Source organism: Pundamilia nyererei, unplaced genomic scaffold (genome assembly GCF_000239375.1).
Source record: "Pundamilia nyererei isolate P.nyererei 1_Seehausen unplaced genomic scaffold, PunNye1.0 scaffold00086, whole genome shotgun sequence".
NCBI classification, from domain to species: Eukaryota; Metazoa; Chordata; class Actinopteri; order Cichliformes; family Cichlidae; genus Pundamilia; species Pundamilia nyererei.
Window position 1 is genome coordinate 2,428,074 of NW_005187487.1, and position 15,135 is coordinate 2,443,208.

Below are 15,135 nucleotides of genomic sequence, written 5' to 3' on the forward strand. Positions count from 1 at the left end.
CCACCAAAAACAGGCCATTTCCCATTAGCTTATTAGAGCCTTAATTGACATCTCCTGCCCTTCAAAGCAGAAAGTCACTGCTTGAATTGCTAATGAGCAACCAAAAAGTGCCTTTCCTTTCCCAAAAAAACTCGCAGTAGGAGAAGGCATGTGTTTCTGATAAGTGTGGACAGTCAAGCGACAACTTTGTGCAAAGCTGCTATGAAACTTTTTCTGCAGCTCATATTTTGTTTGTTGTTTATTCAGAGCTTCAGTCGTTGGCATGCAGGTGACAGTCATGACAGTTATTGCTCCCCTCACCTGTCAGTCATATATGTTTTTCACATAAAAATATAAAAGACGCAGCATGACACAAACTGTTGCGCGATCTCCACACTTCTTCACGCTGAGAGGAAGACATTTAGTTGGCTGGAGCCCACTGAGACTTTTGCCATCACAGCTGATTTATATGCCTTTTGAGATTGTGTCATTTGCTTGCAAAGGTTCTGGTAAAAGAGGATGACAAATTGTTTCAAACTAACCCATTGTGCTGCAGTTGATGACTAATGATTGTGGGAATGGATCCTACTTGGCTCAACAAATTTCACCACGTACGAGGATGATGCAACGCTGACATTTTAGCAAGCAGGAATTATACCAGATCATCTGCACAGTTTGACTTGAATTTACCATCAGATGGTCCCACCTTTTAGACCAGAAATTAAGTGGACATACTCTGATTTTCTTTATTTTTGGTCACATATGTATTATTACAGTGATGAATGTTCCTAATAAACATGAGCATACTGTATGTACATGTGAACCTAGGATTCAGAATGCTCTAAAAGCCTTCATTTGTTTGTAAAATGATGCCAATTAGAGGAAGGGATAAATAGCGATTTTGATTTGTGGAAACTCATAATTTGGTTGACCATCAAGTTTGTAATGCATAATTCAGGCTAATACATGCATCCATAATTTCTGTCTGCTTCTCTATGATCCAAGTTGTATGAAACTAAGTCATCGTAAACATTATTAATCTATTTACTACACACATTTCAACCAATCTGTCATTTGTGTTTGCAGGTCTATACGACACAGCAGGATTTGGTCCTCTCCATGGAACTTCAGGGTTTAACCCAGAGTTTTCTCTGCTATGCAGGTGGTTCACATCGCCATGGTAACTTACACTGCAGACCTAACCTACTCAAGGGCAGATTGTGTTCGAGGTAAAAGACTGACAAGCATGTAATCACTGCCTACTGAATAATTCAGAACACTGCAAAATAGAGTCACTACTCCTGGAAGATCACCCGGACTTCAGTGAGTGCATATTAAGAGATTAAATCAAGTTTTTGTCTTTCAAAAAGAGCATCAGTAGGAAATATAGATTCACTTTAGCATTAACTTACACAGTTGACATTTTTTCCAACTTTTCTTTTGTCGTCAAGTGCTCACACGTTCATAGAGCATTTTTATTTCCATACTTTTCTCCTTTCTCACACTCTCTCACGCGGCACACTCTGCTGCTTTCTCTGCAGCAGCTTTGTTGCTTTCAGTACAATATGTTTAATCTCGTCATATTTTTCAGCATTTTAGTTTCCTTTCTGTTGTAAAACCAGAGGCAGACCTGAGGTGGACCCTATGTTCACTTATTGAGGTGGTAAAATTTAGCTTTTTATGATCGCTTAACCTGATTGGTTCGAGTAAGTAAAGCCAGATAAGCAAAAGATATTCTGGGTATGCTGAACCTGCTTCACAGCACAGGGCCCAGTTAGATGCTCTCTTTCCTAGCTGATCTTATTGCTTCACCCCTACAGCATTTTTTACTGCAAACACAAATTAAAGAGAATGACTTTAAAACTCATCAGAATATATAATGATGAGACAAAGCATTCGTGTGAGACTCTTTGGATGTGCCAGGGAGTTTTTAATTTTGATAAAGCTGGAAAGATATTCATCAATTACGAATCATTGTAAAAGCACAAATGACACTTCTTGCCACACATTGTCTCATTTAAATTAGACAAGTTCCAACCGATTTTTCATGAAAACAGGCCGTCCTCTGTGCTGACGAAAATGCAAGAGATGCTACAAGAATATTGCGTTTACACAATCTAGTGCCTCCATAAGACTTTATACATCACCGGTCTCTTGTTGGTTATACTACATGACTTAGATTTGGAATATAAAGGCCTTTGAATTCTCTAAGGAAGCACCATACAATAAATAAGGATTATTTTGAACTGTGAATCATTCAAAGCTGGACTTGTAAAGTCCAAGATTTAAAAAAAACATCTACTTACAAATAACAGTGACATAAAACGTGCACTTTAATCATTTGTATATCTTAGACTAATAGATTCGCTTTTTATGTACCAACTGACAAGCTAAAAATCAAGAGCTAAACAAACTGAGGTATGATAACCATTGTTTACTGAACATTTGTTTTTATCTTGTTTATTTCCTTGTTTTTAATTTATTACTTTTACTGGTCTTTTCGAAAATTGTAGTTACAAAAATGCTGGGAAAGAGTAGGCGTACAAAACTAAAACATCAGCCTACAACTTTTTGCTCAATAATTTAAATTATTTCCATTTATTTCAGTTCTCTGCTGTCTATTTTTTTTTTTAAATTTTGATTCACTTAAAAAAAATCATGTGTTTTTAAAAATGCCATGAAAGCTGATGGCAGCATTCTTCAGTCCAATATGAACGTGTTTTGCAATCTAGTAGACGGATTAGAACCTGGAGCCTGCCCTTTATTACTGCCTAATGGCCTGAAAGCCGTTGAGCCAAACACACGCACACTGCTGATGTTTCCTGTAACTCAGGGGGCTTTTAGGACAAATACTGAAAATGCAGCAGCATTGTCTAACTTTAGAACACTTCCTCTATTCCAGTGTAGGCAGACTTTGCAGACCATTTCAGGCTGATGGAAAACACCCCTCAGCCCTTATGCCATATTTTCCATCAGGCGTGCATGTCAAAATAAAATCCCTGGAGGAAAAGGCTGGCTGCAGTGGTTAATAATAATAAAGGGAAACAAGCAAAGACAATTGACTGTTTTCTGAGGTGCATCCTCTGAGTTACTGTTGCTAAGCCTGAGCTTTTACAGTTTACACTGATAATGGTGGCAGATTTACAGCTTCAAAACAAATTTATATAAACAGTTATATGCATTTAAATATGCACAATCTGTAGGAAACCTGGGTCTTGGTTTCCATTTGTTGATGGAGTAGCACTGACGTTTGAACAGGCTGCAGGCAGATTAACCGTGGAAAACAGGAATGCAATGGATGAAACACAATCTTGAAATCTTTGGCTATAATCTGATACAACTCAGTTTTTCAGACTTCGTCTGCAATCATAATCAGACTGCACTAAAAGACTTGCATGCAGAACAGGAAGTCTTGTTTTCAAAGTCTTTGTTTTGTCTTGGCTTTTTATATGAGACCATTGCTGTGACCCACCAATACTGGCTGTTGCCCTCAGAAGTTATTTACGTTATGCTGTCATGAAATCAGCTTGAAGTCAATGTGAAGCTGATACACCGACATCTGCCCAAAGTCCACACTCATTATCTGATGACGAAATTTATGTCATCCAAAGCAGACTTATGGGCAAGAAAGCCAAAACTCACCTTAGCATATCATTCTGAAGTCTGAAGTGCTTCACTCTTCACAATGATATTACCTTTACATCTGTTTACCTGATTATTTGACCTGTTGCCCTTGTTTAATATGAACATATAAATTAGGTTGACAGCACCCACTTGACTGACTCAGAACAATGGGAAAGTCCAATAAACTGAAGATTTAAGAAAGTAAGTTGTAGATTTACACAAGTGGGAATGTCTCTTGTAGCTGTTTCTATTCAACCGCAGATTTCAAGGTCATCAGTTCAACCAAGTTTCATAAGTACAAGTTACAGATGTGTCACCACTTTGCCAAAGTCTAGAACAAGACCCAAATTGTTACATTTAGGTGAGAGGAAATTGGTTAAGATGTTCAGGAACAACCCAGAAACCACCACAGCTTAAGCCTGCCATGAACTGGAAACTGCTGAAACACCAGCATTACTGTCCACAGTGAAACAAGTTGATTAAGCAGGCTAACATTAAGCTTCTGGAATGGTCTTCCTAAAGCCATATATATTTATTGATTGTGTACTGTGCCTAAATGCTGGATCCATGCCAGGAAACCAACCAATTTGCATGATCAGTTCTGCCAAGAAGAGTGGTCAGATATCCAGCCAGAATTAAACCAGAAGCTTGTTGATAGCTATCAAAAAATAAATTATATTCTAACCATGTGAGCCTGTATATATATTTTTATACTTGGTTTTTTTTTTCAGGCATTAAAGGGTATGCTCCTTATTAATTCAACCCTGGAAAAGTTCAAAGAAATCATCAAAAGACCAAAATTACAATGACGTTCATCCATGAGATGCACTTACATAAACCTCTGACCACAATTCTAACTAATAAGCAAAGCCACATCGGGACTTGACACAAATTTGACAAAGTCTGCTGAACATTTTTGAAATTAGTTTCCTAACATGGTAATGTGCTGTTTCCTGTTGGGTCCACCTGAGGAAGCAGAGGTGTTTCCTGCACCCAGATTTAGCCTTCTCATAAAATTTTAAGATGATTTATAATCATTGTCAGTGGAACAACTTGTTTCACATGCTATCATCGATTTACCAGATTTAAAGTTAAATAATGGACTAAATCTACTTACCTCACCAAGTCAGTCATACAGGAGCCAACCACCACAATATCAAAGACCTTCTCAGTCATGATCTGATGATTAAAAGCCACACAAACACATACGGTTGTATTATTACAACAGGAACAATTGCCCTTTCTCACTTTAAATTAACTGTTCAATGAATTTCACAACATTCAAAAAACAGACAGAAGGACTTTAGCCGCAGCTTGATGGGGGCATTTCAGGCAAAATATGTAAACTAGTTTCTCAACAGCCTCCAAACAAAAATCACTTGATTTTATTTATCTCTCACATTAGCATGAGCTTGAGTGAAACAAGGAAGAAGGTAAAAATAGAGCATTCATGGCTGGCTGAGTTGGACAAATTCCAGTCTTACTGGGGGTGGGGTGGCGACAGTTTCAATGCTACACCATGTGAATGCACCGCAGCACAGCAAAGTCTTTAATTAATTCAATCCTCTGCTTGTATCGGAGCTAATGCTAGTGTGTTAATCTCTTCAAATCTCTTCCTAGGCAGTGGAAGACTTGGAAAGCTTGGCCGCTGGCTGTAGGATGGCTCAATTCTCTCTCCCACATCTTGCAGAATAGTGTCTTCTCTCTGCAGGCATCAAGAACTTCACTACAGTGAAGAACTGCATTGTCTGACCACTTGAATTAGCAGGGAACCCCTTTCAAAATTCTCACTTACTAGTTAAACTTGAGCTGAGCTATGATGCTCAGCAGACCAATGTGAGAAACTTCATTTATATTAAGCGTTTGCTATAAAAAGGTGTTGCAAAATGTGTTAAAAAAAAAAAGCACATTAAGGAAAGGGCATGTTAAACACTACAAACAGTGTAATTAAAGTCGCATGCACAATGTGATACAATTTTAGACCTGCAGTTTTAAAAAAAATTTTATGAGTGATACTTTAGCGTGTAGCCAGCATGTGATTGAGGTTCACACATATTAAACACTTTTTTTAAAATAATATGATGCATGCTGTTTTAAGCGCAGACTGTGTTTGAAAGAAGGATGCAGACTGTTATTTTTCTGGAAGCAGTGTTAGCATTTTTGCAGCCACCATGTTGGTTTATTGCATCTTGGAATGACAATATGTGGACAAGAAGGTGGGATACAAAGCAATATGCTGATGCTTGCTAGCTTGGTTTACAAACTGCATCTACAGATGCAGACAAATGCTAATTTGTCGAATGGTCAAATGCTAATAAGTAACATCCAAAAAAAATCCTAGAACTTCATTTACCAAAACAAGAGAATAGACCAGGGGTCAGCAACATTTAACACCCAAAGAGCCATTTGGACCCGGTTTCCACGCAAAAGAAAACACTGGGAGCCGCAAATACATTTTGACATCTAAAATGAAGATAACACTGTATATATTGTTTTTTACCTTATGCTTTGTGTGAACAACTAAAGTGTGTTGCTTATGAAATCCATGAAATGTTACAGAGAAAATTATTTATGTAATTAACACATTTTGAACTCTTAAAGAAATATAAGAAAAGGAAAGACACCCAGCTGAACTAAAATGATCCATGTAGCAAACAAAAACTGTTGTGAGCTGCCACCCTTATATCGCCTTTGGGCTTTTGGAGCCTTGACCTGACTTTTAAAAAATAATTGGAAAAAAAGCACTATGCTGCAAAAAAATGAAAAATATATATTTGCAAAATTCTGCCTAAATATGTATTTTACCTGGTTAATGTGTGTAGCGGGGCGTGGTCTGCAGCGCCGCTGCAGGGGAGGCGGACGCACCTGAGCGGCACCCGCAATCACGCCTCGCCACCTTAACGTCTGTGCTATCTATGCTGTTGTGTTGTCGGGCTGTGAGCTGAAAAGCTACAGCCGGCTGTATGCCTGCAGCAACCGTGTGTGAAAAGTGGTCAATAAAGAGATGCTGAAAAGCATGTTGATGGAAACATCATCGGTTCTACCGTGATATCTTTATAATGGGACTTCTGCTCCTGAACCTCTGCGCACAGCGTCTGCAAATCGGGGCTGTACGAAGTCACTTACATCTTTACCCAGGACTGTACGCTGTCATCTGTGAGGCGTGAGCGGTGTTTGTTTTTAACATAGTTCACGGTGGTGACATAATGTGGATCCGAAGGTCCATAATTGGCCTACCTGAGGCTGAAAGTCTTGATATATGCACGGCGTTTCGGCGGGTACACCGGCTTCCGCGAGTGTGACGCTTATTTAGAGCGATGAAAAAATAATAGAATATAATTTTATTCTTATATTTCAATATCACAATAATCTTCCAATTTAGAACTACAAGTTAAAAAATAACTAACATAAATAAAATACACTTCAGCTAAATACTTCTAATTTATTTTCCCAAACCACGCGGAGCAGGACTAAAGAGCAACATGCGGCTCCGGAGCCGCATGTTGCCGACCCCTGGAATAGACATCTGCTGGTAAAAATAGCCACACAATAAATCATGTTACTGTAATTATTTTTCAGATAATTATAAATAAAATACTCAAAAAGGCACCAGCAGTCCCAAGCATGGTCTAGAGATCCCTAACTGTTCGTGACAATTAGCTAAGGTGAAAACCTAGAAGACAGTTAGGTCTCAGTCACACAGGTCTTGAGGCTAATCAGCAACAATCTGGCAAAAATGGGACACAGGGGGAAAATGCACGTTCCAGTTACTGGAGTTTGCTGGTAGTCACTAGTTTGAAATTGGTTGGAAAGAGGTAAAAAGTGTAGATTCAAAAACATCTTTGCGATTGCTTTGGTCACTATGAGGTTGCACAACAGACACCGACATGCCTGCAAACTCTTGTAAAATACTTGCCAAGTGGTAGTGGAACTGTGGAAAGTATAACACAGAATGGTCAGTATTCACCTTCAAAATAAAACCTGCACATTTTGTACACTTCAGAGAGTAAATGGCAATATTTGCAGAAAGGTCTGCACCTTGCATGCAAACTATGGGTGACTTAGACAATCTGCTAACAACCAAAGCAATCACAACAAGTCCTCCTCTTTTGTAACCGATGTCATTTGGCATATGCCAACAACCTCCAGGGACCACTAGGCAAACAGTTGAGTAATACACATTTTCTCTAGAAACTGGTGGTTGCTGACTGGTCTAGGCCTGTGTGACTGGGGCCTTAGCAGATACAGCCACCTCTCAGTGACAGCACCCTCAATTTTAAGCTTTACCAAAATCTGAGCAGTTGAGTTATAAAAAAAATCACTCTACGTACAGCTGCCATGAAGAAGGAAATTAGCTATAGAGATAACGACTGCTTTTTGTAGTAGGCTATAAATTTGTTATTTCTCTTTTAAAATTGCATATGTGAGTCTATGGAGATTAACTAAGTTTTAAAATCAGCTTCCAGTAACCATTAGAAGAAACTTCAGCTTTTGGTGTTTCTGTTTTGGCTTCAGTTTTCAGCTATGGAGGACGATGCTTTGTGTTTTGCGGGTAATATTCCATTTTTTTGCTAGTAAATAGTTTAGAAATCCAAGCTAATATAAGAGATAAAACTGAAAGTTCTGTCTGTTTTGCTATATTATTAACACACTACATGAACCTATAGATGATTAAAGGTATAATATTGCACTCTTGTCTTGTAACTGTGTGTCAGGTTGCATAAAATGATACAAAGTCTGCACTTTGTTAACTCTGGTTTTAGACTGAACTGCAAACAAAATCCCAAAGAAAAAACTTTTGGATCAACTGTAAAAACCCTTGTGAGCCTGCATTCTTCCCAGTGTCTGGCTTAACTGGAAAATATTTTTATGGCAATGATATGACCATATCTGTATAACAAATGTTCAGATACGTTCAGATTATAGACACTTTTTCCAGCTCTACCCACACACAAACGCTAGCTGCATTTGTTTTATTTCAATTCCCGGTGTCATAACCTCCTAACCACTTAAGTTAGACCAACTTCAAGCTGAGAGTTGAACTAGTAAACAATTTCACCAGAGTACTTTGGCTCAACATATTTCTTGGGGGGGGGGCTGTTTTTTCTGGATGCTTTGAGACTGACTGTGAATCACTCCCAGGAAGGTGGAAATTCCCAGTGGTGAATCAGACAAAACTGCCCTCATACGGTCTCGCCCAGTGCACTGATATAATTTCTATGCCTTTGTGATCACCTTTCATTTTTATTTTGCAAGTTAGGGTTGTTCTGTTTGCACAAGAAATGACATATTTCAGGTCTTTCACATGTTCACTCCATGCTAAATACACTCTCAGAAACCAAAAACCTTTACTGCACTTTTAGTGTTACAACAGCTTGTCACTAAAGCTAAAATAAAGGGCTGTACCCTTGAAGAGAGGTACTTATTAGCCAACCTTGAACCTTAGTATTAATATTTGTAGATCTTTTTTGTTGAGGCTTCTATATAATATAATGACCTGCTAATCTGAATGCTTTTCTTTTTTTTTTTTATTTAGCTAGCAGTAGTTGGAACTTGGTTGGAGTCACTGTTGGAGCTTGATGGTAAATTAATAGTCATGCATGGATCAATGCAGATTTGGAAAGGGGCCAGGATGACCCACCATATGTGGTGTCATTTCTACTGCGGCAGGAGTGCTGGCATTGAATTTCCATTTTTATTTTAGTGCTGTTTGCAAAACAGACCATTTAAAGTTGCCCTGCTAAAAATCAGTAAGTGGAGGGCAAAAAAAAAATGCATGAGCAGCGAGCTCCTATTGTGATAGGCTAGAAATTCCTCCAATCCATCCCCAGCAAATTACACCAGGTTATACAGTTTTGGTCAAAAGTTCATGGTTCATGAGCATGGATATCATGGTAACTTTATGAAGATCTCAGAAGTCTGTGAAGCTCTAAGAAGAAGAATTGTAAATTTACACGAGTTGGAAAGGTCTCTTGGAGCCAAAAATGAAGCCTTGAGGATTATCTTCAAATTATGCCAGAAGCTTGTTGATGGCTACCAAAAGCATTTGGTTGAGGTGCAACTTGCTAAAGCATATTTAACCAAATATTAGTGGGGGTGTATGTAGTGTATTTTTTACCATATCGTTCAAGCTCGAGATAAAGGTCAACTTCAAAGACAATAATCAACCAATATATCAAATGACTAATATTATCAGCCAATGGTAGCCTGTTACATATATAGAAGTATTGCAGTCGGCTTTGTTTAATAAGCAACAAAACAAACATTTTCTTTAAAAACTGTAATTCAGAGTAGGTCTGCTTGTTTGTTGTGGAGAACACGCACAGTGGTGTTGTAAGTGGATTGTGAAATACACTGCTGGAAATGTATTAATAAAGATTGACTGTGTTTGATTATACTTTGCACTGATCCAATATTTAAATTGCATATCAGTGACAATAAGATGGACTATGACTGATCCACTTAATTGAGTTCTATATTGTTCTGTGTTTAATTCACCATCTGATAGAAGCAGTGCACTGATAACTGGTGGGAAGACTAACATAGGATGGAGGAAGATGACAACAAAGCCTCAGCAGCTTGGAAGCATTGACTCTACCTACATCAACATTTTTCATTTTGATATTTGCAAAAGCTTTTAGTTTAACCACAAACTGTGGTCAAGAGAGCAGAAATTACTAAAAACTTCCAAGAATATTTTCTTAGCTTACTCGCTGTCACTGTTGTTATCTTCTGTTGTTGTTTGGAAGCTTTTACTGCACTTACAGTAACACCGGTGACGTTTTGTTTCACTCCATTAATATATTTTCACATCGCACGTTTCTTGTCAGCCCAATGTGTGTGTAAGGAGCAGTCGAAGGAGGTGGACTCAGTGAAACTGTGAGACCAGGAAAGGATAAACTAGAGTACATTAAATATAAATGACAGCAGTCTGAAGAAATAGTTCTCACAATGAACTGATAGGAGACTAGATATGAATATTTTAATTATTTTTATCCTGCTGTAATCTTTGGTACATTTCTTACATTTTATTTTATAAAGTTAGGAAATCAGTGCGTACTTGCATATAAAAAAGGATCATTTCCAGCATCAGTCAAAGTGATGATTACTCAGTGGAACATCTCTGACTTGATCAGTGTCTAAAACCTTGTTAGACATCTCAGGACATCTTTTAATGGTTCCCTGAATTATTAATATTAATATTATTGTTACTGTAATCCTGTTCTTTGTAACTAGCTTCCTGCTAAACTGAGATCAATTATATCTGTCTACACTGAAAAACATACTTAAAACTTTTTTATTCTTGTAGGTTTGCACTTGACAGCTGTGTCTGTGTGTGTTTATGCGCACATGTGTGTTAACTAGTATTTTATTTTGTTGTTTTCATCCCCTCAAGACATTGTCGACTTACATAGTTTTTAGCTTTTATGGTAAATATATTGAGTTTATGTGTAATGAAATTTGCTATATTAAAAAAAGCAGAAATCATTTTTATTTTAACAATGGTATCGCTGCCTTAAGTCAAAGTATCTGCATCGGACTGAAACTGGAACAAGCTGAATCCATCCCTATACGTTTAGCAAAACTTGCTCAAGAACTGCTGGAGGAACACAAAAGGCTCTGAAGGGCTTGACAAAATCTGCAGCTCCCACGATCCAGAACTGAAAACCCTACAATCTGTTTGCAAGTCTCAATCTCAAAAATTGTAGGAGCCCTCCAGAGATCCTATATCTAGGCCTCGGTGATGATGGCAGTTGTAATGGTGGTGGAGAGGGAAGATAATTTTTAGGTAGGTGATTTTAATAGTTGTAGCTGATCCAAGTATATCATGAATAATGGTTTAAAACTGGTATCAAATTCAATGATCCAGTATAACTCAAGCTTAGGAAAATAAATAAAAGAACCATTAAGTCAACCTTAATCTTTTAAAAGCTCAGTATCATAAAATCTTTTCTTTTATGGTAATTTATTCACATATTAGAAATGCACGTACTTTACTGTACTTACTTGTTAATTGTTCTCTTTATCCATTTTAGCATATGGTAATGTCGTGTACAAGCCCAAATATCTTGTATTATTGGTGTACTGTAAACTCTTAGTACATGTCATTACATATGCAGCCAAATACTCTGACACCTCAAGTATTTGAGGAATAAACCGATCAAAAAACTAAAAGATCATGACCCGGACCAATTAGACAACCTCCAAAGTAAAATGAAGTGTGTTAAATTACCTGGAATTCAAATAATCTCCTGCGGATTGTAAAACTGAATACCCACTACTTGAAGTCCAAGGTCAAAGTGCACGGTGACAGGTCCCTGGCGTTATCGCTATTGCCAGATCAACCACTGTCATTTTATTAATGAATAAACGTTTAGATTTATTTGACAGTGTTAAGATATAAAAATACCAAACAAAACCGCGCCATAGGTAATATATCACGAGGAAATACGGCTCCTGCAAGAGAATGAAAGTAAATTTACCCACAGGCATTATGAGAGGCACCTAACTGTGGGGCTATCACAAGGACCCAACAACAATATGAACCGGGGAAATTGATCAGAGTATGAAGTAAACATTGGACTTTACCTTGAAATTTAAAGGCTTCTATCTCTCTCAGGTACTCACACACCCGCCGCAGGCTGTATTGAAATGGACGGAAATGGGCAGGGGAGGTTTTGAGGACGCTATACGTTTAAATCGTGTTAATTTGACGCATAAGTATGAGCTAAGCTAACAGTGGCTAACGATGCCAAACCTATGAGCATCTGAATTACAAACTGTGGCATAAACACTAATAATTTACCCTTAACGCATTCAATGTATCACCAAATTAGAACGTTAAAATGTTACAACATTATATGTAATATGTGTTTTCCATGTGTGCTTATAGTGCGAAAGGAAGCTTCCAGTGTTGCAACTAAACCAGCTTCCTTCTAATGTTTTTATATTAACACTAAACTTTTAAGAAATGTTTTGTGGATATTGTGTTACTGTGCCTTATTCTTCTCTTAAAATCTGTATTTTTCAGAAAAAGTTGGATAGAAAGGTAGCAATTTTAAAACAGGAAGGGGAAAACATTTCTATAATACCAGGAAATGATAGCTGAAAAGTAAAGCCAGCGATATTGCATTTTTGGAAAGCTATAGGGAGTGAAAAAATACTTTCGATATATGCATTTATTGCCTTTGACTTATATGGAAAGGGGAAAATAGTTATTTTTTTTAAATTATGATGAAAAAATGCATATTTAATCATAGTTAAAGTTTGTAGTTTAAAAAGGATAATAACGAAACAACTGTCTTTATTTATACTACTTCGTTGATTACAAGGCTCAATTTTACTTTGTAGATGTTTTCGATTTGTTACAAAATGTCCCAGATAAATCAGGGTCTGTTGCCACTGTAACTGTTCTTTAATGTTTTTCAAAAATTAGTTCCCTTGAGGAAAAAGAGAGAAAGAGAAAGACAAATGAAGGACAGTTGGTAATCGGGAAATGCAGAGAAATAATAAGGAGGAAGTAAGGTTAGCTATGAAAAGAATGAAGTGTTGAAAGTGGCTAGTCTAGATGACATACCTGTGGAGGTATGGCTATATCTGTGAGTGAGGGCAGTAGACTTGTTAACCAGATGGCTGAACACAGTCTTGGATGGTGAGAGACATCTGAGTATACTGGTACAGAACAAGGGTATTGTGCAGATCTGTAGCAACTACAGAGGCATAAAGCCAATGTCTCTGTAGCTTCATACCATGAAGCTATGGGAAAGTGTTGTTAAACCTAGGTTAAGAAGAAAGGTGGTAATCAGTGAGTAGCACTATGGCTTTATGGGGAGAAAGCACAGATGTAGAAGATCAGAAGGAGATTCACTGTGTTTCACTGGATCTAAAGAAAAGTAGGGAGCAGGTTGAAGAGACTGGATGAGGTTTGGCTGACCTAAGGTTAATCGTTGAAAAACAAATTCGGACCTATGTTTTGTTAGAATTCTAACAGGGTAAAACAACTGGCAGCAGATCGATACCAAATACTAATATTTAATCTTTCTACTGTGTTAATTAGCTTTTTAATAAAATAATTCAAAGCATTTCTATGCTGTTATCGTGTCTCTACAGACTGCTCACAGTGGGTAAAATGAACAATATGTCCCCTGAAGTCGCACTGCACCGGATCTCACCTGAGCTGCGTCCCCTGCTGTGCAGTGTGGTGAGGAATGGACGTGTGGGGCTTGATTCCACAAACTGCCTCCGTGTCACAGATCTCAAAACTGGGTGAGGACTAATCACATGTTACACAAATGATGTCTGTAAGAAAAAAGTTAACTGGAGCTAAATGACAAATATTGTTACAGTACTGTGCAAAGGTTTTGGACCAACCCACAAGGTTTTTGCAAAGATTTTTTCGCCACTATACTTTTTTTAATATGTTGCTCATAAAATGGGAAATGGTTGCAGTGATCTATTAAAGCATCTGCAAGCATACATGGAAATACAGTCTATAAGGGGGGAAACTGTCTGTGATGTTCTAATGAGTTTGAAAGTCAATATTTGGTATGACCAGCTCTATTCTGAAATCTCTTGGGCAAGCTTTCTCGTAATTTCTGTAAGCAGTTCCCAAGAATAGTTATCTGGGCTTCTTAAAAGACATTCAAAGCTCTTCTCTGGATGTTGGCTACCTTTTGTTTTCTGTCAAGATGATCCAGCACTGCTTCAACAATGTTGAGGTCTGAGCTCTTGGGTTGCCAATCCATGACTGAGCTTTCCATTTTCCAGGTGTGCTTATCCTGCCTTGGCAGTGTGTTAAATATCATTGCCAGGATCAAATTTGGATACATTACACCATAGGACCTGTTGTCACTGATATTCAGTTCAGCTTTTGTGTAATTTGGCATACCTCAGCATTTTCTCACTGTTTGCCTTGCTTTTGAACTTATTCTTTACAACCACCCTTCCACTGAGACCAGATACTGTTCAACTTTGGAAGATCTTCAGAAAGCTTGGAGAACTAAGTGAACATTGATTATTTCATGGGAATGCACAGGGTCCATTTTAGGCCCGGTGAGCCAAAAAGAGTGCCTAAGATTCTTTGTTTTGTGTCACAAACAGCCCCAAATCCAAAGAGATTTGCTTTACTAAAAGAAAAGTATTAAATACTGTTTTGTGGAGTTTTCACTGCAGAATAATTGTCTGCTTAACTTATACTAATGAGTTTTTAATACTAGACTTAAGATAAAATGTAATTTCAGAATTGTTCTGTATTCATTTTAATTTGAGATCTGCATGTGCACATATGCACTATATTGGCAAAAGTATATTGCTTGTCTGCCTTCATACGCATATGAACTTGCGTGGCATCCCTTTCCTAATCCATAGTTGGTTTTTTTTGTTGTTTTTTTTTCAATATTTTATTTTAATTTTTTCAGCATAGAAAACTCCATCAACAAACAAATACAGCTCAGGCGCTGAGATGATAGGACAAGAAATAGCACAATAATAATAGTCAATAGGGAAAGACAAAAGAAAAAAGAAAGAAAACAT

At 37.6% G+C, this 15,135-nt stretch overlaps 2 protein-coding genes across 2 annotated transcripts in view; one reads left to right on the top strand and one right to left on the bottom strand.

Annotated features, from left to right (window-relative positions):
• The window catches only part of rbks (ribokinase), a 52,430-nt gene extending 40,533 nt beyond the window's left edge, over positions 1 to 11,897 (bottom strand). Inside the window, exons 1-2 of the mRNA XM_005738770.1 lie at positions 11,837 to 11,897; positions 4,721 to 4,782 (exon numbers count right to left, since the gene is read on the bottom strand). Coding sequence (XP_005738827.1) covers positions 4,721 to 4,779 — 59 coding nt within the window. The 5' untranslated portion in view covers positions 4,780 to 4,782; positions 11,837 to 11,897. The remainder of the gene's footprint in view (positions 1 to 4,720; positions 4,783 to 11,836) is intronic.
• A 215-nt stretch (positions 11,898 to 12,112) lies between these two features.
• babam2 (BRISC and BRCA1 A complex member 2) overlaps positions 12,113 to 15,135 on the top strand; it is a 123,174-nt gene continuing 120,151 nt past the window's right edge. Inside the window, exons 1-2 of the mRNA XM_005738773.2 lie at positions 12,113 to 12,223; positions 13,714 to 13,869. Coding sequence (XP_005738830.1) covers positions 13,733 to 13,869 — 137 coding nt within the window. The 5' untranslated portion in view covers positions 12,113 to 12,223; positions 13,714 to 13,732. The remainder of the gene's footprint in view (positions 12,224 to 13,713; positions 13,870 to 15,135) is intronic.